The sequence below is a fragment of the Narcine bancroftii genome, chromosome 1 (assembly GCF_036971445.1).
Source record: "Narcine bancroftii isolate sNarBan1 chromosome 1, sNarBan1.hap1, whole genome shotgun sequence".
NCBI lineage: Eukaryota > Metazoa > Chordata > Chondrichthyes > Torpediniformes > Narcinidae > Narcine > Narcine bancroftii.
The window spans coordinates 279,996,323-280,017,409 of record NC_091469.1 but is presented as its reverse complement, the minus strand read 5'-3'; the positions used below and the strand labels follow the sequence as shown (position 1 = coordinate 280,017,409).

At 39.4% G+C, this 21,087-nt stretch overlaps 2 protein-coding genes and 1 long non-coding RNA gene across 7 annotated transcripts in view; 1 reads left to right on the top strand and 2 right to left on the bottom strand.

Moving 5' to 3' along the window:
* sigirr (single immunoglobulin and toll-interleukin 1 receptor (TIR) domain) overlaps positions 1-12,932 on the bottom strand; it is a 33,763-nt gene extending 20,831 nt beyond the window's left edge. The window contains exons 1-7 of one of the 3 annotated variants that reach the window (XM_069901102.1): positions 12,613-12,910; positions 12,076-12,468; positions 4,896-5,100; positions 3,195-3,322; positions 2,762-2,908; positions 879-1,022; positions 161-263 (exon numbers count right to left, since the gene is read on the bottom strand). In XM_069901102.1, coding sequence (XP_069757203.1) covers positions 161-263; positions 879-1,022; positions 2,762-2,908; positions 3,195-3,322; positions 4,896-5,100; positions 12,076-12,196 — 848 coding nt within the window. In that variant the 5' untranslated portion in view covers positions 12,197-12,468; positions 12,613-12,910. Of the gene's footprint in view, positions 1-160; positions 264-878; positions 1,023-2,761; positions 2,909-3,194; positions 3,323-4,895; positions 5,101-12,075 lie in introns of all 3 variants that reach the window. The other 2 variants (XM_069901107.1, XM_069901093.1) reach the window with 2 other exon arrangements.
* Positions 12,523-20,604, top strand: LOC138744649 (uncharacterized). Of its 2 annotated transcripts, none has more exons than XR_011345676.1 (3): positions 12,523-12,766; positions 17,650-17,756; positions 19,960-20,604. It is a non-coding gene; the product is annotated as an uncharacterized lncRNA (long non-coding RNA). The 2 variants fall into 2 exon arrangements; XR_011345674.1 differs by lacking the exon at positions 12,523-12,766 and adding an exon at positions 12,781-12,930.
* The window catches only part of LOC138744625 (anoctamin-9-like), a 121,776-nt gene continuing 118,470 nt past the window's right edge, over positions 17,782-21,087 (bottom strand). For both annotated transcript variants that reach the window (XM_069901064.1, XM_069901075.1), the window contains exon 24: positions 17,782-20,634. In XM_069901064.1, the coding sequence (XP_069757165.1) occupies positions 20,544-20,634 (91 nt within the window). In that variant the 3' untranslated portion in view covers positions 17,782-20,543. The remainder of the gene's footprint in view (positions 20,635-21,087) is intronic.

The window sequence follows — 21,087 nt, the reverse complement described above, 5'->3', positions numbered from 1 at the left end:
GTCTGAAAAACCAGAGATCAAGGATCCTCATCACAGGTTGATACAATTTGAGAATATAGATCAAACAGAGTTAATCAATCAAACCCATAAGAGAAATGACTGTACACTTAATGCCTGCCCTACACCTAACCAATTCTCAGTTCAATAGAGTGAGCAATACCTAAAATTCAGTCTGCACCAGTCCTGCTCCAGATATGCCTTGGACAGTACCACAATCAGACGGCGGCAGCGACTAATGTTCATTATTAGCTCTGCAGAGGGCTCTAGATAAAGAGAAAAACAGCACAGAATAGCAAGTGAGTGAAGAAAATTGAAGAGGTATTATGACTATAAACACACAGGTTTATAGTAGGAAGATTTTTCCCAAGAAATTTTATAAATCAATTGCATGATTTAGTGCAGATTCTCATTTTCTTGACTCATCCCTCCTGGTAAGCTTGGATCTTAAAATGTTTTAGAATATGACTGGAAATTAAAAACAAAGTATTTAAGAACCCCAGCTATTATAGCCTTGCAAACTAACCAGCTCAAGAACAAGGCTAGTTAAGTCATGTCAGCCTTGAACAAGGTAAGACACTCATAGGGTCTGAATATTCCCTCAATAAGGCCAGGGAAACTTGACTCTTGCAGCTGGTTATTACTCAATGAGCTCCGCTTGAACATATGCATCAGAATATCAATTGTGTCCGAAGATAGGATTGGATCAAATGCAATACTGTCCACTGTCAAGTTGTCTGCGAATGTTCACTGTAAATGCCATTCATTGAAAATTTTTTTGGTGAGATACAGGAAGTTGGTGGCACAGAGAAATGTATCCCAGTGACAAGACCCTCTCTGGGGTTGTGACAGTTTCCTGATCAACATTAAAGGAGAGGTACCTGATCCCGGCAGGATATCACAGTCATCCAAGTGAAGCTTATATCCATATCGGTTCTCCAAATGTGGCTTCAGGATGAAGCTGACAAATTTTCGATCATCAACAGCAGACACATAGGAAACGTAAGCATCGTAAAGCTTACCATCTGGGAAGAGAATCACAAGGAAGAATTGACATTCCAGCACACTTGGTAAACATCTTCACAGAATAGAAAATTTGAATCATTTCCTCATATCTTTACCAAATGCCAATAATAGAAGGGTAATGAATGTTAAAGAGAAAATCTTGAGGGGGGGGGGGGTGTCCTGGATGGGAAATGGATAGTACATCTTCACATTTTTTTTTAATGCCAAAGTACATCACTTGGCCCATCAAGGCAATGCCAGCTCAGAGCATTCTCATCGTCCCATTATGCCACTTCTCTCCCTGTAACCTCTCATATGGTCATTAACTCTTCCCCAATTTCTCTGCCACTCACCCACAGTAGGGGCAATTTATACTTGCCAATTAACCAACCAGCATTTCCTTGGGTTGAGGGAGGAAACTAGAGCAGTCAGGGAGGGATGCCAAGGGGGAATGTTCTGACTGCACACAGATTGCCCCCGAGGTTAGGACTGAACCTGGGTCACTGCACCATTACGCTGCCAACTGTTCTAATGCATTAAGTGCAAGAGAGATCAGAGAAAGGGCCAGAGACAGATGGGATTGGACAGATGATCAGAACGAGATTATGTTATTACTTGGTGAGAGGATTGAGCAAAATTGCTGAGGACTGACAGTAAGTGAGAGGAAGTTCAGTAGCCCTGGAAGTTTGGAGAAAGTGCCAATTCAACGTAAGAGACAAGCTTTAGTTTCTCACAAGCGGCCTAAGCCAAGGTCCGTTACTTAATTTCTCACAAGCGGCCTAAGCAAAGTCTGTTCTTTAACCAACAAAAATGCATGTATCAACCCTTCAGTAAGGATCATTTCAATTTTTTGCAAGCTATGTATTTACAAATACATTGCTTGCAAAAATCATTTCAGCATGCTTCTGCTCCAAAATACAAACAAGTACAAACATTTAGGACAATGTTTCATAACATTAAAATATCATGGATATATGAAAACATTAATCAAATAGCCCCTTGTATCTGCTGGACTGGAGCACAGCAAGATGTATGTTATGTTCCTTCTATACAGAGTACATGAGACCATATCTGGGGAACTGTGATTCTTACACCACATCGTTTGAAGAGTGCTTTTACCTTGGAGAGGCTGCAAAATATTTTAACAAGAATGATACCTGGATGTCTAAGGTCTGCTTAGAATGACAAGTTTCACAATCTAGGGTTGTATTCTTTTGTATTTATAAGATTAAGGGTATTGGTAATGGGTCACCTGAGAAAAAACAGGATAGCTTGAGATGTGGGTCAGTAAGCTCATTTAGAGAGCAACAAAATTCAATTTCTAGTCGAGTAACTCTGTTTCTCTCATGTAAATACTGCCTGGTTTGAGGACTTTCTTCAGAATTTAATTAAAAAAAAAGATTTGGAGATGCCGCACACTAACAGGCCTTTTTGGCCCAGAAGCCTGTGCTGCCCCAATTACAAACAATTGACCTCCAACCTTAATATGTTTGAAGGGTGGGAGGAAACCAGAGGCCTGGGAGTAATTCCTTACAGACGGCATGGGATTCGAACCCCAGTCCCGATTGCTGGCGCTGTAATAGTGTTGCGCAAACCATGCCACCCAATATACAATTAAATTTTCCAGCAGCCTCAGCTTTTCATATTATGATGCTTTGATTTTGTTTTCAGTTCATAAAAACAAGACAAGTATTACAGATAGGTTTTGGGGCATCTATTATTAATATTTTGGTCACTGGAATAAATACACATTACTTACCATTGACTTCAAACTCTCCATATTTGTTTCTGTACCAGAGGCGCAAATCCAGTCTACACTTTACATATAGCAATCCAGCCAGGAGCAATGCAATAAGCACCAGGAGGGCACCCAGTACTGCTGGAACATGGCTGGCAATATCTGCAACTAGGAGACAAGGTCAATAATAACTGAAAACATTCCAGTACTGAGGTCACATAGCATCAGCTCTCATCTTTTTGGGGTTTTTTTTCTGCTGATCAGGGATGTAAAGTGCTGGGGAACAGGATATGATTTCCACTCAAGGCAGTGTGAAGCATGCCCAAGTGTGGTGCTGGTAATACAAGGTCAAGTCTTCTCCAACCAAACAACACACCTCAAGATGAACAAAATCTGAGGATCCAAAAAGGAAAAAAAAAACACTGGAGCCAAAGTCTAACAATGTTGGACTCACTTGCTTTTTCCAGTGTGAAGGTCATGGATTCTTTTCTTACACGACAGGCGAAGGTCCCATAATCAGCCTCATCAGACACGGTGACATTCAGGAAGCTGGAGAGAATCTTTTCTGAAACATTTTTAACCCTGATGAACAAGGAAGAAAGGGAATCAGTGACATTATCTAATAATATAGATCCAATATCCTCCTTGAAGAAGGGCTCAGGCCCCAAACAATAGTAATATATCTATCTCCTATGGATGTTGCAAAACCAGATGAGTTCCTCCAGCATTTGTGTGTTTTTACTAGATGCAAAGCCTGTTTTGGACCTGGTCTTCTCAGTCGCAGGAGCGACTGACTACATTACCACTTGAAAATTACTCTTCTTCTATGTTCATCCTCAAGCAGAATTTCTTCATTTTGTGCTAGGCTCAGTGTCATTCTTGCCCCTTGACTTTGAAGGGTGTGGGTTAGGGTTGCTCTCTATTCAACAAAATCAGTTTTTGCCCCCAGTTATCTATTGTATGGAATTTGTTGACATCTTTGCCAACATACTATTGATAATTAATCTTGGGACAGTCTTGCATCTAAATTTGAGTTCAAATTTTATTACTCCACTTTTTCCTATACCTCACTGGAACTACTTCTGAATATACTCTCTTGCCAGCTCTGAACCTTCATTACAACTCTCTCACCTTTAGGCAAAGAAACTTATTTTTAAATCTGGTGACAACACCTCCTCCATGATAAAACTGAACACCTCTGCCCCATAAGGCTGCATACAGACCTCCTTACTCTTGTATCTATATAATCACAATTGCATGGGCAAATATTACTCAAACACAATCTGGATCTAAAACGTGTGTAGGATGGAGTAACAAGCCTGTTGGCACAGGGTCAAGATAAACATCTTTTTTTCAACATTAGCAAAAGGAAGGATCCGATCGTGGATTTCATAAAACTGAGATGACATGTCCCCATATAAATTAACCTTGCTGAGGTGAAGTTGGTGGAAAGTTTTGAGTTCTTAGGAGTATGTATCACCAACAAAATATCCTGGTTTAATGACATTTAACTAAAAAAAGCAACCAGTCTCCATTTTCTCAGAAGCTTGAGTAAAGTTGGAATGTCCCCAAGTTCTCTTACCAACTTTTACAGTTGCGCCATAGAAAACATCCTGTCTGATTGCATCACAGGCTTGGTAAGGAAATTGCTCTACCCAAGAATGTAAGAAACTGGAAATTTGTAAATACAGCTCAGGCCATTCCCTCCATTGACTCTTGCTATCTAAAATATTAGAGGACTCATTCCACCCCAATCATACTCTCTTTTCCCCTTTCCATTGGGCAGAAGATCCACATGTGCGAGGACACAAACCTCCAGATTTGTGATTTCCTAATGTTATCGGACTCCTGGATGTATCTCACTGGCTAAAGATAATGCCCTTGCATTGGATTTTTCTCTATTTCCTGCACTACGTTTTAGATTTTCTCTATAACCCCGTACTATTTGACTATTGTTACACATTTATTGGTCTATTTATTTGTTATTATGGCAGTATCTGCTGGACAAGTTGAATTTCCTTGATAGTTTTGTTTTGTGTGCTTTCTGCTGTATTTTGGCATGTTATAAACACTCAATTCAATTAAACCAAATTTTGTGTTGCCCATATATGCTCACTTGGGAACAAGGGAATTAAATCATGATTAAGTACATTACCTACTCTCACCAATCTGGGAGTATTTACTACTGTTGATCACATGCTGGTCTTTAATCCACAGGATGCTTGGATCACACAAATTGAACTTCTCATCATAGAGGAGCTTCACTGTACAATTCAACACAAACCAGGATCCAATGGAAAGCTTGTAAGTCTCATTTGTAGAAGGCACAAGGAACTTAAGAGAAAAGTTACAGGGACCATCTAAAGAAAGAAAAACATGCACATTACTGCAATCCATTATCTACAAAATAGTTGGTAGCACTTTGTAGTGATACAGAAGGCCTTTGATAAGGTGCCACACAAAAAAAATTACTGCACAAGGCAAGAACCCCCAGCATTGAAGGTAAATGTGGATGTGGGTCAACTAAAATGAAAGTCCAGATTGTTTAATAATAGACCATTTTTGGATTGGTAACCTGTAACTAGTGGGGTGCTCACAAGATCAGTGCTGGGTCCTCAGTTAATTACAATCAATATTGTGGCGTCATGGTTGGTGTGGCGGTTAGCGCAACACCTTTATAGTGTTTGTAGAGCATTGGAATACAGGAATCATATTGTGGTTGGCTGCCAGTTGCTAGTGGTGCTAGGGCCGCTTCCCCCCCCCCCCCCCCCCTTGTATATCAATGATTTAGATTATGAAATGAATGGCTTTGTGGTCAATTTTGCACATGATATGAAGATAGGTGGAGGAGCAGATAGTGTACAGGAAACTGAGGCTGCAGAAGGACGTACAAATTAGGTGAATGGGCAGAGAAGGGCAAATGAAATGCAATGTTGGAAAGTGCATGGTCATGCACTTTGGTAGAAGAAATAAATAGGCAGACTTTTTTTTTTAAATGGGGAGAAAGCTGAAAATGCAAAGGGATGCAAAAGGACTTAGGAGTCCTTGTGCAGGTTAGCCTGAAAGTAAACTTGCAGGTTGAGTCAGTAGTGGAGAAGGCAAATGCAATGCTGGTATTCATTTCAAGGAGAATAGAGGACAAGAGCAGGGATGTGATGTTGAGGCTTTATAAGGTACTGGCGATCTCACTTGGAGATTTGTGAGCAGTTCTAGGCTCCTCATTTGAGAAAGGATCTGCTGATGCTAGGGAGGGCTCAGAGAAGGTTCACTAGGATGATTCTGTGAATGAAAGTATTGTAAATATGAGGAACATTTGGTGGCACTTGGCCTGTTTTCATTAGAATTTAGGAGAGTGAGAGGGGATCTCATGGAAACATGTTGAATGTTGAAAGGCATGGACAGAGTAAATGCAGAAAGGTTGTTTTTCATGGTGAAAGAGTCTCAGAAAAGAGGGCACAACTTCAGGATTGAAGGGCATCTACCTAGAACAGAGATGCATAAGAACTTCTTTAGCCAGAGGATGGTGAATTTATGGAATTTGTTGCCACACGTGGTTGTGGAGGCCAAGCCATTGGGTATATTTAAGGGAAAGATTGCTAGGTACGATTAGCCAGGGCATCAAAGGTTATGGAGAGAAGGCCGGGCAGTGAGGCTGCATGGGAAAATGGATCAGCTCATGATTTGAATGGCGGGGCAGACTTGAGGGGCTGAATTGCTGATTTCCACTCCTGTGTCTTATAGTCTTGAGGCTTGTCAAGCAAGATTTTCCCTTAAGGAAACCATGGTGCCATTGGCCTATCTTTTCATGTGCCTCCATACGATGTTACCTGATCCTTGATAATTGACTCCAACATCTTCCCAACCATCGATATTGGCCTTTCTGCTCCCTTATTAAATAGTGGGGTGACATTTATGATTTTCCTGTCCTCCATAACAATGCCTGAATCTAATGATTCCTGAACAATTATTTTCAATGTCTCCACAATCTTTACCACAACTTCTTTCAGAACACCAGGAGGCACTCTATCTGGTCTGGGAGACTTATCAACTCTTGGACCATTCAGCTTTCTGAGCACCTTCTCACTCGAAATAGCAACTGCACTCATTTCCCTTCCCTGATGTCCTTGGACATGCTAATGCCTTTCACAGTGAAGACAGATGAAAGTTTTTTTTAAAAAAACTTTCCAGTCCTCATTCTTCCCATTAATTTTTGCTTCCTTATAGGCCCTCTCTTTTACTTTGACTTCCCTTGTCATCCATGGTTGTGTCATTTTTCTATATGAATACTTCCTCTTTTTTTTTGTATGCATCTATCCTGCAAGTTCCTCATTTCTCACAGAAACTCCATGTATTGTTGCTTCACTGCCCTCCCTACTAGTGCCCCCTTCCAATCTACTTTGGCCAGTTCCTCACTCATGCCTCAGTAATTCCCTTTACTCCACTAAAATACCAACATATCTGACTTTAGTTTCTCCTTGTTAAATATAAAATTGAACTCAATCATATTGTGATTACCACCTATTCGTGGCTCCTTTAAGCTAAGCCCTCTAAATCACCTATGGTGCATTACACAACATCCAATCTAATACAGCCACTTATCAACAAACTACTCTAAAAGGCCATCTCGTAGGCATTCTACAAATTCTCTCTCTTGTGATCCAGTCCCAATTCAGTTTTTCCAATCTACTTGCATGCTAAAATTCCCCATGACTACCATAACACTAGCCTTCTGACATGCCTTTTCTATTTGGTGTTATAATCTGTTATCCACTTCTCAGCTACTGTTTGGAGGTCTGTAGATAAGTGCCAACAGTGTCCTTTTACCTTTCCTATTTCTTAACTCAACCCACAATGATTCTATATCTTCTGATCCTTATGTAACCCTAATGTCACTCCTAACTAACACAACCACATCACCCCTTCTGCTTACCTGCCTATCCTTTTGATACACTGTGTATCCTTGGACATTCAGTTCCCAATGACATCCATCCTTTAGCCATAACTCTGTTAATGGCCATATCATACCTGTCAATCTGCAGCTGTACTACTAGGTCATCCACTTTATTTCTTATGCCCTGTATTTGTTAATTTTTCTATATCCCTGTTGCATTGCAACTCATCCCAATTGCTGCAATTTTTCCCTATCTGCCTGTCCTTCCACACAAACTCCCTACCAGCTGTCTCTACTTGGGCACAAACAACCTCTTCATTATTCTTCCCACCCTCTGTAAACCTAGTTTAAATCTCCCCCTCCCTTAGCATTAAACTTCCCTGCCAGGATATTGGTTTCCCTCCAGTTCAGCTGCAACCCATCCCACTTATACATGTCACCTCTTTCCCATAAAAGGCTCAAATGATCAAAGAAATTGAAATTCTGTCCCTGCACCATCTCCTCAGCCACACATTTGTCTGCACCATCTTCCTGTTCGGACTTCCCTTGCTTATGATACCCTGAGAAATCCAGAGATGACCACCTAAGAGGTCCTGATCTTCAGCCTTTTTCCTCTCCCTAAACTTCCCATTCCCCTAGTTCTCAGACCTTCTCATCTCCCCCAAATCCCCTCGGAGCTTCCCCTTTTTATCCCCTCACCCCCCAGCCTTTAGATCCTCTCACCCCCTACCTTCAAACTCCCTCATCTGACCTATTCTATCTATTACTTCCACCCTCTGACCTATCCAGCCCTCCATGTCCCCCCTCCACAGTCCCAACCCTCCATTCCACCATCTCTCAATCTCACACCTTCTCTATTCAGTGCTATTCCCTCCCCTATTACTCCTCAGCTTTTCTTATCTTGTGCCCTCCCACCCTTATCCACCGATTATCTCTTGCCTGTGGCCCTGTGCTACTCCCTGTGCCTGACTGCTTTTGGATCACCTTTCTGAAGGGCTTAAGGCTGAAATGTTGGTTAAGTATCTTTATCTTTACAACATAAAAGAACGCTGCATGACTTGCTGAGTTTCTTCTGCATCCTTGTGTAGTGTTTAAAGAAAACGTCTGGACAAGTTTTTTTTTAAATTTACATATATGGTGATAAATGGTGAAAGCAGATACTATAGTAGCATTTAAGAGGCTTTTATACAAAGATATGAATATGTAGGAAATAGAAGGATATGAATCATGTGCAGGCAGGCAGAAGAGATTTAGTTCAATTTAGCATCATATTCACCACAGACATTGTGGCTGAAAAGCCTGGACCTGTGTTGCGACATTCTATGTTCATGAATAACTGCATCCTTATCCATAAGCAATGTCCCAGCAAAGTGTTTCCTCTGGGTGAACAGAACAGATAACTTAAACACAACCAAATTTCCATCTTTTTGAAATATAGTGCACATAGATACCACAAGTCTTTTAAAATCTTGTTCATTTTGTCTGGACCTAGGCAACCAGTATTCAATCACTGAAGGTAATAATGACCATGTCTAATCCCATCATCTGAACAACAATATTCTTGGCTGCACTTTTGCGAAAAAGGATTCTACCCTATTCTTCCACCAGTAACTGGTGCTTATTCACTTGTAGCAGCGCCACCATGTTGATCCAGGGGATCAACAGCGGATAAAATCCAGTACCTTTATCACATGACAACCAGTTCCAAAACACAGCAGTGAAACACGAGGCACATGTGGCAAGGGATCAAGACTATAACGGATCACAAGTTAACCTTGTGAGTTAAAGACAATGACACCTCCCTTCTGGACAGACTGAAGACCTATGAACGGTTTGGTGAGAAGAAAAGGATGATGCTAAAGAAATCTCCGTGTCCCCCGGATGAATGGGCCCCCTGTTCAGCTGCAGCCAAGGTGAGGAGAACCCTATCCAAAGTGAACCCACAAAAGGTGGCAGAACCAGACACACACCTGGTTAGGTACTGAAGGACTGCCCAGGCCAATTGATGGAGGTCTTCAGACATTTTCAATACCTCACTGCAGCAGTCCATCATTCCTATAAGATTCAAGACAACCACCATCATCACAGTGCCCAAGAAAGCAATAATAACAGACCTCAAGGACTACTGCTCTGTGGCACTGACATCCATCATTATGAAATCCTTTGAGCACCTCCCAGAGATGATGGAATCATTTCAAATTGTCTAGAGAAGAAATCTTTCCTCAGAAGATACTATAGCCTTGTTGCTTTACTCAGTCCTGATCCACCACCTGGAGAACATTGCCCCATACATTGACTTCAGCTCAGTGTTTAATACAATCATTCCCCAAAGGCTGGTGGGGAAGCTGTCCTTGTTGGGACTCTACACCCCTCTCTGTAACTGGATCCTGGACTTCCTAATGGAAAGACCACAGTCCGTCCAGGTCAGTAGCAGAACGTTGAGCATTGTCACGCTGAGCACTGGTGCACTTCAGGGCTGTGGGCTCAGCCCACTCCTGTTCACGCTACTGTCCCATGGCTGCGTCGCCAGATCCAGCTTCAACAGGGTCATCAAGTTTGCAGATGATACATCAGTCGTTGGCCTCATCAGTGACAACGATGAGTCGCACTGCAGAGAAGAGGTGGAAAATCTCAAATATCTTGAAAGCTTGACATAACAACCCGAGTCTCAAGGTGATTGCCCACTTCAGGAGGACCAGGAATGACCACCTCCACTACACATAAACTCTGTAGTTGAGAGAGTGGAAAGCACCAAATTCCTTGGAGTTCACTTAACTAGTAACCAATCATGGACACTCAACATCTCCTCAATTGTCAGAAAGGCACAACAGCAACTGCTCTTCCTGAGAAGAATGAAGCAGGCAAATCTACCGGCCACCATTACATCATCTTTTTAATGAGCTTTACCTATAGAAGCTCCTGGCTGGCTGCATCAAAGTGTGGTACAGTTGCTGCAGAGAAAAGGACTGGATGTCAATCCACAGGACCATAAGAGCCATAGAGAGGCTCATGAGAGTCTCCCTCCCCTATCTATGTGATCTATTGGGATCATTGTCCGAAGAGAGTGTGCAAAATCATTGAGGACCCCTTCTACCCTACATTCAGTATCTTTCAACTGATCCCTATGGGGAAGAGATACAGGAGTATCAGAGCCAGCACCACCAGGCTGAGGAAGAGCTTCTTCCCATGGTCAGTGAGAATGCTGAACAACCAAAAGAATCACCAGAATAACCATCTGAGATTCTCATATGTACAAAATAATATCCATTTGTATTGATGAAATATTTGTCCTGCATGTGTATTGTTTGGCTATATGTGTTATGTCTGGTTGTGTGACTGCATGTTTTACACCAAGGACTGGTGAACACTTTTGTTGGGTTGTACTTGTACAATGAGATGACAATAAACTTGACAGGTGGTCAAGTGCTGGTGGTCAGTGAAAAGAAGAAATTATAGGCATTAGCCATAAATTGTTTTACATGAAAGTTGTAAACAATGTCTCTGTCCAGCAACATATGGGATGGCTTTAGGCATGGTAAAGAAGCCAATATTATAAATAATCAAAGATGGCTTGTTTGTAAATGGTCTTTGTAACAAGGTGTACAAAATTATAATGGGCAGAGTTAATAGGAAACATTTTTCCTTCTTGTGTTGAGACATCTAAAACGGTGTTAAGATAAGGGAATAGGAGGCTCAGTCAGGATGTAATGAAAATGAAATTGAAAATGCACCTCTCGAAGAGTTGGGAGAGGTAGAGCCTCTCACAACATTTAAGAATCTAGACTCAGACTTGAATCACCATAGCATAGAAGGCAACAAGTATTAGTACAGTGGGTTGGCATGAACAAGGTGATACAAAGGGCATGCTTCTGTGCTGTAGGTGTCCATAATTTTAATATATTAAATAAGATTTAATACACCTTATTTTTTAAAATGACATAATTCATGTAGTGAACTAAATTTAGAATATACATACACAAAGAAGTACCTGCTGAATTGCCTCTTCCATCCTTCAGACTTTATGATTCTTTGAACAATGCTTGCAAGTTGACCTGCGATTCTTCCTTTTAACTGGATACAAAAGCATTCATACGTGGAGAGAAATGTGTATCTGAGCTGATTCTGGCAAATGAGCTCCATTTGTATTTACTTTTTACTCCATTTCTTTCAATCTAAAAGACTATGTGTTTCCCCGCTGCTGATCCTTTTTTCTTGATTTGGGACATTTTAACCTCATTAATGGCCCAGTATAAATGCCAGTTTTCATTAAATGGTGCTGGTGTGCACTTCTTACTTTAGCTTAAGAGGTCTTTCACATTTACTCATGGCTTCTGACACAAGTTGTCGTACAGAATTTGAATTTGTCAAGGTTTACAAAAAAGGTGCAGACACTTAAATGGCAAAACACATGCTTCAATACTAAAGATACTTTTGCTGATCTCACCTGATTCTGATAGGCCACTTTCCATCAGGTGGTTTCCTTTAACAGCATCAGTGATCGGCATACATAGTGACAGTATTGAACAGGAAACCCTGGCCCAGGTAAACAGATTGCTTTCCCACATGATATCAACGTACTCTGTTTATTCTTGTTTTTCTCCACACAATATGGAGCACGGGAATGGTCCGTCAGTTAAAGTTCAGGCTCACCAACTATAAATTCCGAGGTTCTTGCGGCTCGGTCCAACAAGTGCAGAGGGTCGTCAAACGTGGTGGATTGTCCAGGTGTGGGACCATGCCACAAACATTACCTGCATGATGAATCCAAGCAGGTCATCGTTTTAAATCCAAGCATGTCTTCTAATATCGACTTCACCCATCGATTTTCAGCTCGTTCCTGAGACCAAGAATGCAAGTTCAATCCCTCTTCAAAATTAACTTGTGGCTAATAACTCATACATTTTCCAGCCTAATCCGAACAACTTCTCTTTTTCTCAACTTATTATCTTAACTTATCGCAAGGAATTAACAGCTTCCTTACTGTTCCCGTCGACAGCAGGTGTATACTCGAGCGGACGGTGCGCTGTGCACGCTGGGTTTGTAGTCCAGGGGCTGATCTCCGAACTGCACGGAGCTTCACCTGGACTACAACTCCCGCAGCCGACCAGTCCAAGGACACGACAGCAAAGGGACAGGTGAGTCTCGGGGAGTGGCAAAGAACAATGGCGGACCGGGAGCGGTGAGGGGACGCCAGAGAGTGAATAGGAATCACAGGGAAGGTCACGGGCCCTGATTTCGATCATTATTCTTGTCGATTGACGATCTGGACTGGGTGAAAGGGGCAAGTTCGCACGTGACGGTAAACAGCCAATAGTAATCAGCGTATCAGAAAGCGTGGACAGGCTACATTTTGGCCAAAGACTAAATAGGAAGAGATGTTAATCAAATGACGTGAAAAAGCGGAAGAACATATTCACAAAAAAGAGGATATGCTGGAAACAGCTAAAATCAGTGACGCACGAAGATTCAATTCCAAACCTGTCTCCCACAGTTACCTGGATTACATCTCTTCCCACCATATCTTTTGGAAGGATGCAATTCCTTCCTCCCAATATTTCTCCATCTATTCCCAGGATGAGTCCTTCTACACCAGGGCATTCGAAATGCCTTCTTTCTTTAATGAACGTCAATTACTCCCAACCATCATTGATAAAGCCTGCACCCATATTTCCTCTATTTTTCTTACTTCTGCCCATGTACCATACCAGAATCCTTTGGTTCTTCAATTTCCATCCCATCAGCCTCCGTATCTGACACATTATTCTCTGACACTACCACCATTAAATTCAGACTGATCCCACTACCAGATAGATCTTCCATTCTCCAACCCAATTCACTTTTTTCCAGGGATCAGCCTCTTTGAGATTCCCTGGTCTGCTCTTCCACTGCTTAGGCACTTCCTACTATAATTGCACAATATTCCAGATGCCTCTATTTTACATCTCTACACTTGTATTCCTCAGACAATAAATACCAACAATTTCCCTTCTTAATTCCATGCTGATTTACATAGGGGTGCTGTTGCACATTCACTTTTCCTGTGAACATAGGGAAGTGTACATCTCACCCCATACTCTGTCCAGAGCCACAAACAGACCTTCCAAACAAGGCAAAGCTTTACATGCACTTCAGCCAATTTAGTCTACTGCATTAGGAGCACTCGATCTTGCCTCTTCTACATCAGAGAGATTGGATGACAGATTTACTGAACACCTGTGTGGTTCTAAGCCTGAACTTCCCATATCTAACCATTTCAATTTCCCTCACCATTCCCACACTGTCATGACTGTCCTTGGGCTTATTCATTGTCAGAGTGAGGCCAAATGCAAATGCACTTCATTTTCCCCTTGAACATCCTTAAACCCAAAGCCAAGCAAAATAACTTTAATTTTGGGTAATCCCATGCCCACTTAATTCCACTGTGCTCCTCCATCTCTCCTTTACGTTTCTTTCTAATTTCTCACTGATGCCTTCAGTTGTTTCTTCAATCTGTTTTTCCACTTCTCCCACCTATGTCCAATACCTCATCACCTCTTATTCCCTCCCAGCTGCTTTCACAGGTTGATATATTTGATATCTTCTCATCATACTTTAGTTCAAATAAAGGGTCCTGACCTGCAACATTAACTATTTTACATATAAATGCTGCATGGCCCACTAAGTTTATCCAGCAGCTCATTGTTTGCTCAAGGATAAAATGTTATTGATAACAATAATAACTAACATTTATGTGGCACTGTTAACATTGTCTCAAAAAGGTCTCCATCCCTTCACAGGAATAGTTATGAGACAAAAGTCACTACACAGGATTGTACAGGAATCCAAAAAATATTTTTAAAGTTACATTTTAAGAGACAATTCTGGAGAGGATTGAAATAATAAATTTCACAGTTTAAGTTGTAGGAACTGAAGAGTTAGCCATCACTGGTGGAGCAAAAAAATGCTAGAATTGGAAAGCGGAGAATTATTAAGATTGGAAACATAATTTCAAAGCTAGGTGGCAGTGGGGAACATTTCAAAAGGTTGTAGAGGGAGAGTGAAAGTGCAATGGCAGATGAAAAATAGGTGCCCTAGTATATGAATCAATGTTTTTCTTACATTATCCAGCAAGCTACTAGAAAGGCAAATTGTTGGTATTTATTTTACAAGGACTACAATGTATGCAGTCCCTGAACCAAGCCCCAATTATTTTTTTGTTTATGTTACGTGACCAATTAGATGATGAGCACGCCCAAGGGGAAAAAAAACAATAGCATTACAGCACCCGTGATTCGGGTTCAAATCTGGCGCTGTTTATAAGGAGCTTGTACGTTCTCCCTGTGTCTGTATGGGTTTCCTCTCACCCTTCAAAAATTGTGATATTTGGGTGGCAGGGCTTATGGGCCGGAAGCACTGTAATCATACTGAATATCAAAATTAAAATTAAATTAAAATAAATTCAGTTAAAACATACCAAATTAGCAGGAAATTTATAGAAAAACAAAAATTAGCAGTTTGAAATGTAAAATGCAATGAAAGGATATGTTTACAAATTAATTTAAATGTGCATGGAATAAACCAACTTTCCAAAAACACCTACTATTTTTACAGATGTGGAATTTCTTGCATTATAGAGATCAGCTGAATTTTGAGTCCCCATCGATGTGAAGAAGTGCTTCAACTCCATTCTCCCAGCAAAGTATCTTTAAGAGTAAATAGCAAAAAAGTCACTTGCAAAGACTATAAATTCTCATCTGACCACCAAACAATGCTCTTATTCTCTCTCACTTAGCCACATGATATCTATCTCAAAATAATCCATCAGATTGCTCCATGGTGGAAAAAAAATGAGAAAAGTGCTGGCAATACTTGCCCTCACTGAAGCGACTATCACCCACAGAAATGCTCTGATGGAAAAAAACTGATGATGCTGTCTCTCCCAATCATTGTCTATAATGCTAAAAGATTACCCCTTCAATTAGTTTTCTAAATCCTTTTCTAAATTTGTAATGAATGTACTTACACTACTCATTCAAACATTCCATATTGTAACAATCTGCTGCATAAGCATAAAAATCTCTTCATTTCCTCACCACAATTCTGCCCTAATTATCTTAATTTAGTAATTATCATAAATCTGCTTGCCACTTACAAATTTCTTTATCTATTTGATCAAGACTTAACTTTGAACACCCCAGCCATGTTGCACCTTAATTTTTCTGCATTCTGAAGAACATTCTCAGTTTCTCTGGTTTCTCCAATATAACCCATCACTCATAGAAGCATGATAGACCATATGGGCTATTATATTTACTTCATTATTTAATAACACTATAGCTGATCCCATTACTGTCCTCAACTCCACTTTCACCATGACCACTGATCTCTGTGGTGCAAAAATCTATCTCAACTCTGCATATATATCCATCTAGAGTAGATTTCTGCAAGTTCAGAAACCAAATCCCTCCAACTCACTGTCTTAAATAGTGACTCTTTTGAGTCAATACCTAGATGTAATTTCAAATGGCACTTTATCCATGCTTTTGGTCAACTTCCTTAATGTTATTCCTTTGAATTTCCACGCTGTGTTTTATTAAAGTGCTCCTGTTGTTTGATACTAAGGCTCCAGCTACTTTGTCTCTTTTGAATGATGAAGTTTCCATGGCACCAATTCTCCAAATCACTATTTTTATTTTCATAAAACACTAAAATAGAGATAATATGGTTCTTATAACACTGCCAGATGTGTAAATTAACTACCACAATATTTCAATTACATGAATGACAACACTTCAAAAATGTTTGTGATTGCAAATGTCTGAGATTGTGATTATGTTATAATATGTAATCCTTTTCTCTCCACTGATTTGATTTAATTTTCTTTCTATCATTTAATTTTCTGTCAAGTACAATTAGAACTTGAAAGTCATTTTATGAACCCCACGTTCAATTAGCTACATACTGTAAATATTGGATTGCCACCAGAATGTACTATTTGTTTGCCTTTTGTATTTTACTGATGATCACTAGAAATACATACTCTTTATTTTAGCTCCCACTGTAAGATTCAAGATTTAACTTGCAGCCACGAACAGAGTGACCATGTTGCAAGACCTCTTTAGTCATTAGAGGAGTGCACAATCCAGAACTTATATTCCCCAATTTTTATGTTTCCATCTTAATTTTATTCTTAAATTTATAAATAAATATTAGTCCATTCTATCCAGTAAGGACAGCTGCTTGTCACTTGATTATATCTCATTTTGTGCGCTTTGGTGGTTTTGCCAAATGACCACTCAACAATCCTACACTTAATTTTCTCCAGCAAATTCCCAAGATCTTGGGAATTAACCCTAGATCTTTTAGTTGACTAGGTTTTGGATCATATTATTTGTAAAAAATCATTAACACTGATTAATTTCACATTTACTTTCAATTAAGTTGGCAAAATTAACTTTTATTTCCATACTGTACTCCCTTATCATTTTTAAACCTTTCTTTTCCTCAACTTAATGGCAATTTCTTCTCTTCCCCATCCTTTCTCTATTTATCCAAATAGTATCCCTTCTCCAATCCTTCTTTTCCTGATTTATCCCCTTTCCGTCATCATCTCCATTTCCAAGTATGTAGAATTGGTTTTAACTGTGCAGATGTTTCTTTTAATCTCCTATTCCACTAATATTCACCCCATCTTCCTGTAAACCCAATTTTCAAAGATGTTCAGCATTTCCATCCTTTCATTTTATTTTTTTCTTGCCCTGATCTATCTCCCACTTTCACCAAGCTGCCAAACTTTTTTGTCTTTTCTACTTTACATTTCCCCATTTAGTCTAGATTGATGACTGATTTTTACAATCTTCTTTTTAACCACATTTCAATTAGATTGATACCGCAGAGTGTCCTTTCTAACACAATTGGGGATTAATATACACCATCTTTTTGGAAGATAAATTGGCTACATATTCAAAGGTGAGTGGTTTGCTATAACTCACCTTTCAAAAGAAGTGATATTAAATAAATATTTGCTTAATTTTTACAGGATATTGTCCTTATTCCAATACTGAAAGCTTCTCAAACCTCAAGTAAGAAAATACATTATTGAGGTGTTCAGTACGAAGTTGGGATTTGCCCATCAGATGATCTAAGGTACATAGATCAAAATGGTCTTAAAAACAGTGCAGATGTGCATGTGTTTATTGTTCAAATAGTTTCAGACTTATTACAATCTATAAACAATTGTATCAAAAACCAGCAATGCACATCCAATTGGAAAAAAAAGGCTGTGATGTGTGGTTGACATTTCTACAAAAAAGCTTTAAATCACAAACCAAGTGAATTGGCACTCCATAAACCACAACATTGATAATTATACTGAGAAAGGAAAAATGTAAAATAAACTAACATCCAAACTGCAACAATATTGAGAAAAACCTTACCAACATGTTGAAATGAGAATTGTATTTCAATTGAACTTGCTTATTTATAGTCAACAAGTTTAGGACAGTTCTCCATTCTTTGTGTGTAGGCATTGAGAATGTGCATTCCTCCTTTTGCAGAGGATCAGCTTGATTAGATTGGCTTAACTACTTATGTAGGATGAGCATCTAGTACAAAACCTGGTACAAGTAGAGAGCCCACTAATATCAAAGGTATTGGGAATAATGCTATTGAGGATGGGGGTAATTTTAAAGATTTTAAACCACCTATTGGAAAGACTTGGCTGATTTATTTTTATAATTGAGCCAAAGAATTAAATCGGGGTCTTAAAGATTGAATTAATGCAACATATAATAAACAATAGGCCTCCAATTGTTGCCACCAATTCATTGCTCATTCTGATAAAAAGAGACAAGAGCCTATAAACCCTACCATGTTTATAAAATCAGGCAGCAACCATGTGGACTGCAAAGTCCATCATTTTACTTTGTCATCAAGCCCTAAGATACCTTACACACGGTGGTGTCTAGCACAACTTTGAATGTTATTTTCATGATTTTCAATTGGATAAGCATGACCAGACATCAAAAGATATTTTTGCACAAGTCTTCATGGCACGAGGTACTTTGGCATAAATTGTTGAACTTCTTCCTGAGAATGACCCACTACCCTGTGGAGTACGGTGCCACCAACTTCCTTACCTTTAAGGGGCCTACCCCCATCTCCCATTGTTTTTCACATCGACACCACCAGCAATTAATTGTGACTTTTCTCCTCCTACCTTCAATGTGCAATTCAACTTAGAGGTCCCTGCCCAAACATATTCCCTCTCTCCCCATGAACCTATTTATTACACAGAAGTGCATATAAAAAATGTCTTTATCATTTGTGTGCAAAAGAATTTTGCAGCAGTAAGCTCAAGACAAAAATCATTGCTTACACGTCACTATTTAATGGTCCTTTCCAGATACAAAAGAATTTCTAGTTCAATGTCTTTTCTGTTACATTAATCCAATTGGTGTTCTCCATCTGTTAAGGTGAATTAGCTAATCGAACCTGCAAAATATGCCTCCTGATCAAAAGCAATTCGCTGCCTTTCTTCATAATACAATCCTGAAGCTATGCCATGAACTTTATCAATAATTTCCACTGCATTGCCCCATCTGATCCCTTGGTCTGATAACCAAGGATAACTCAACTGCAATATTAATGAATTTAAACAAGATTCCACTGTTGATATCAAGTTAACTGATCTCAGTAAGATATGTAGCTGGGAGATACAAATGGTCTTCATGCTCTGAACAAAGTGGAGGAGAACTGAACCACTATTCTCATTATCAATTGCAACTCAGCGACTGTAACAGGGAAGTATATGTGGATCCTAAGTAAGGGGTGGATCAGTGAGGAAATGATCCATGATTAAATTATCTGCAAACATCCACTCTCTGTGCTTAAACACAAAAATAGTCATTTGGCCCAAGAAACTGCTCCCAATGAAGCACAATGCTTTTTTTTGGGAGAGGATAAAATTGCAAAATTTTTCATAAAATACAGAGCAGAAATAATGATTCCAACACTCACAGAAATATTTTTCTGCCTCTAAAGCCAGCTATCAAGGATTTTGTAACTCTAATGTCTGTTTGAAGGAGTTTTGAAGAATCTGTTCTAGTCTCATAGTTTTTCTCAGTTACAGTATATTCAAGAAAACATTGACTGTGACATGACTAAATTATTGTAATTATGCAAAATTTTAACTTTAGTTTTGTATTGTGGTTTTGTAATACTAACATGTGTCATTTAACAGTTGTCATTTAAACTCCTTTCCAATCTTTCATTCTAATCAGATAGAAAGGGTGAGCATCAGTGAAGCTACAAAATAATAGAAAAATTCTGATTTATTACAACTTTTTAGGTTCCCCACTGTGAGGAACTACCAAATGGGGTCCAAACATCCTCTGTGATTTTTCAGAGTGGCAGCCAACAATCTCTTAGGCTTTACAAATGATGGAAGGTAATGCAGAGCAAATGGCAAAATTAGTGGGAAAAGAAAAGGTGTTCAATCCTGAATGTTTGCAACTCAGCTATTTTCCCAGGTGGAATCTTACAGGCTTCCAAGAATTATATTCAGAGTGGATTCATAGCCTCTTGGATTAGGTTAAAAATTGAAATGTGCAGTAGTAAAGCTTTCTGTTATGTCAGATTTGAACTAATCTTAGAAGTTACTAATAGATTAAACATACAATTGAATGTGAACATTGATAGGTTTGATTGCATTGAACAGGAGAGAATCTAGCTTCTTTCATCTACTGCCTAGTGTGATATAGCAATGTTTTCTTTTCACTGACAGGATTTAACTGTTAGAAATGTTGTATTTTTACAAGTCTTAATTGCTTGACTTTTTAATCCAGTCATGTTATCCAAAACTCGACAAGTTGACAATTCTTTCCCAAGTAAATAACTGTGGTGCAACATTTTTATTTTCACATTGTTCAATGACTAAATGATCAATTGCTGCTGCTGTTGTTGTTGTTGTTGATGATAATATAAATTATTCAATGAAGTTATTGCACTTTTCATTGGAATCATCCTAAAGGGAAAAATAAAAGCAAGTTCAAAATATTTTACTTGAAAATTCCTGCTTTGCACCACATTTTACTTTGAAAGTATGATAACCTATCAACAAGATCATTGATATAGTTTTGATTCGTAAAGCATAATTTTTAAAAATTTGTTTCAAAACACCTTTTAAACTTTCCGAGACAACTTTTACTATCCAAGGGCAGCACATTCAGTGAAGCGGTTAGCGCAGCGCTGTTACAGCAATCGGGAATGGGGTTCGAATCCCATGCTCTCTGCAAGGAGTTTGTATGTTCTCCCCATGTCTGTGAGGTTTTCCCCGGGGGCTCCGGTTTCCTCCCACCCTTCAAAACATACCGAGGGTGTAGGTCAATTGGGTGTCATTGGGTTGCACTGGCTCATGGGCCAAAAGGATTGTTACCATGCTGTATATTTCAATTTCAAAAAAAATTTAAAAATTTAA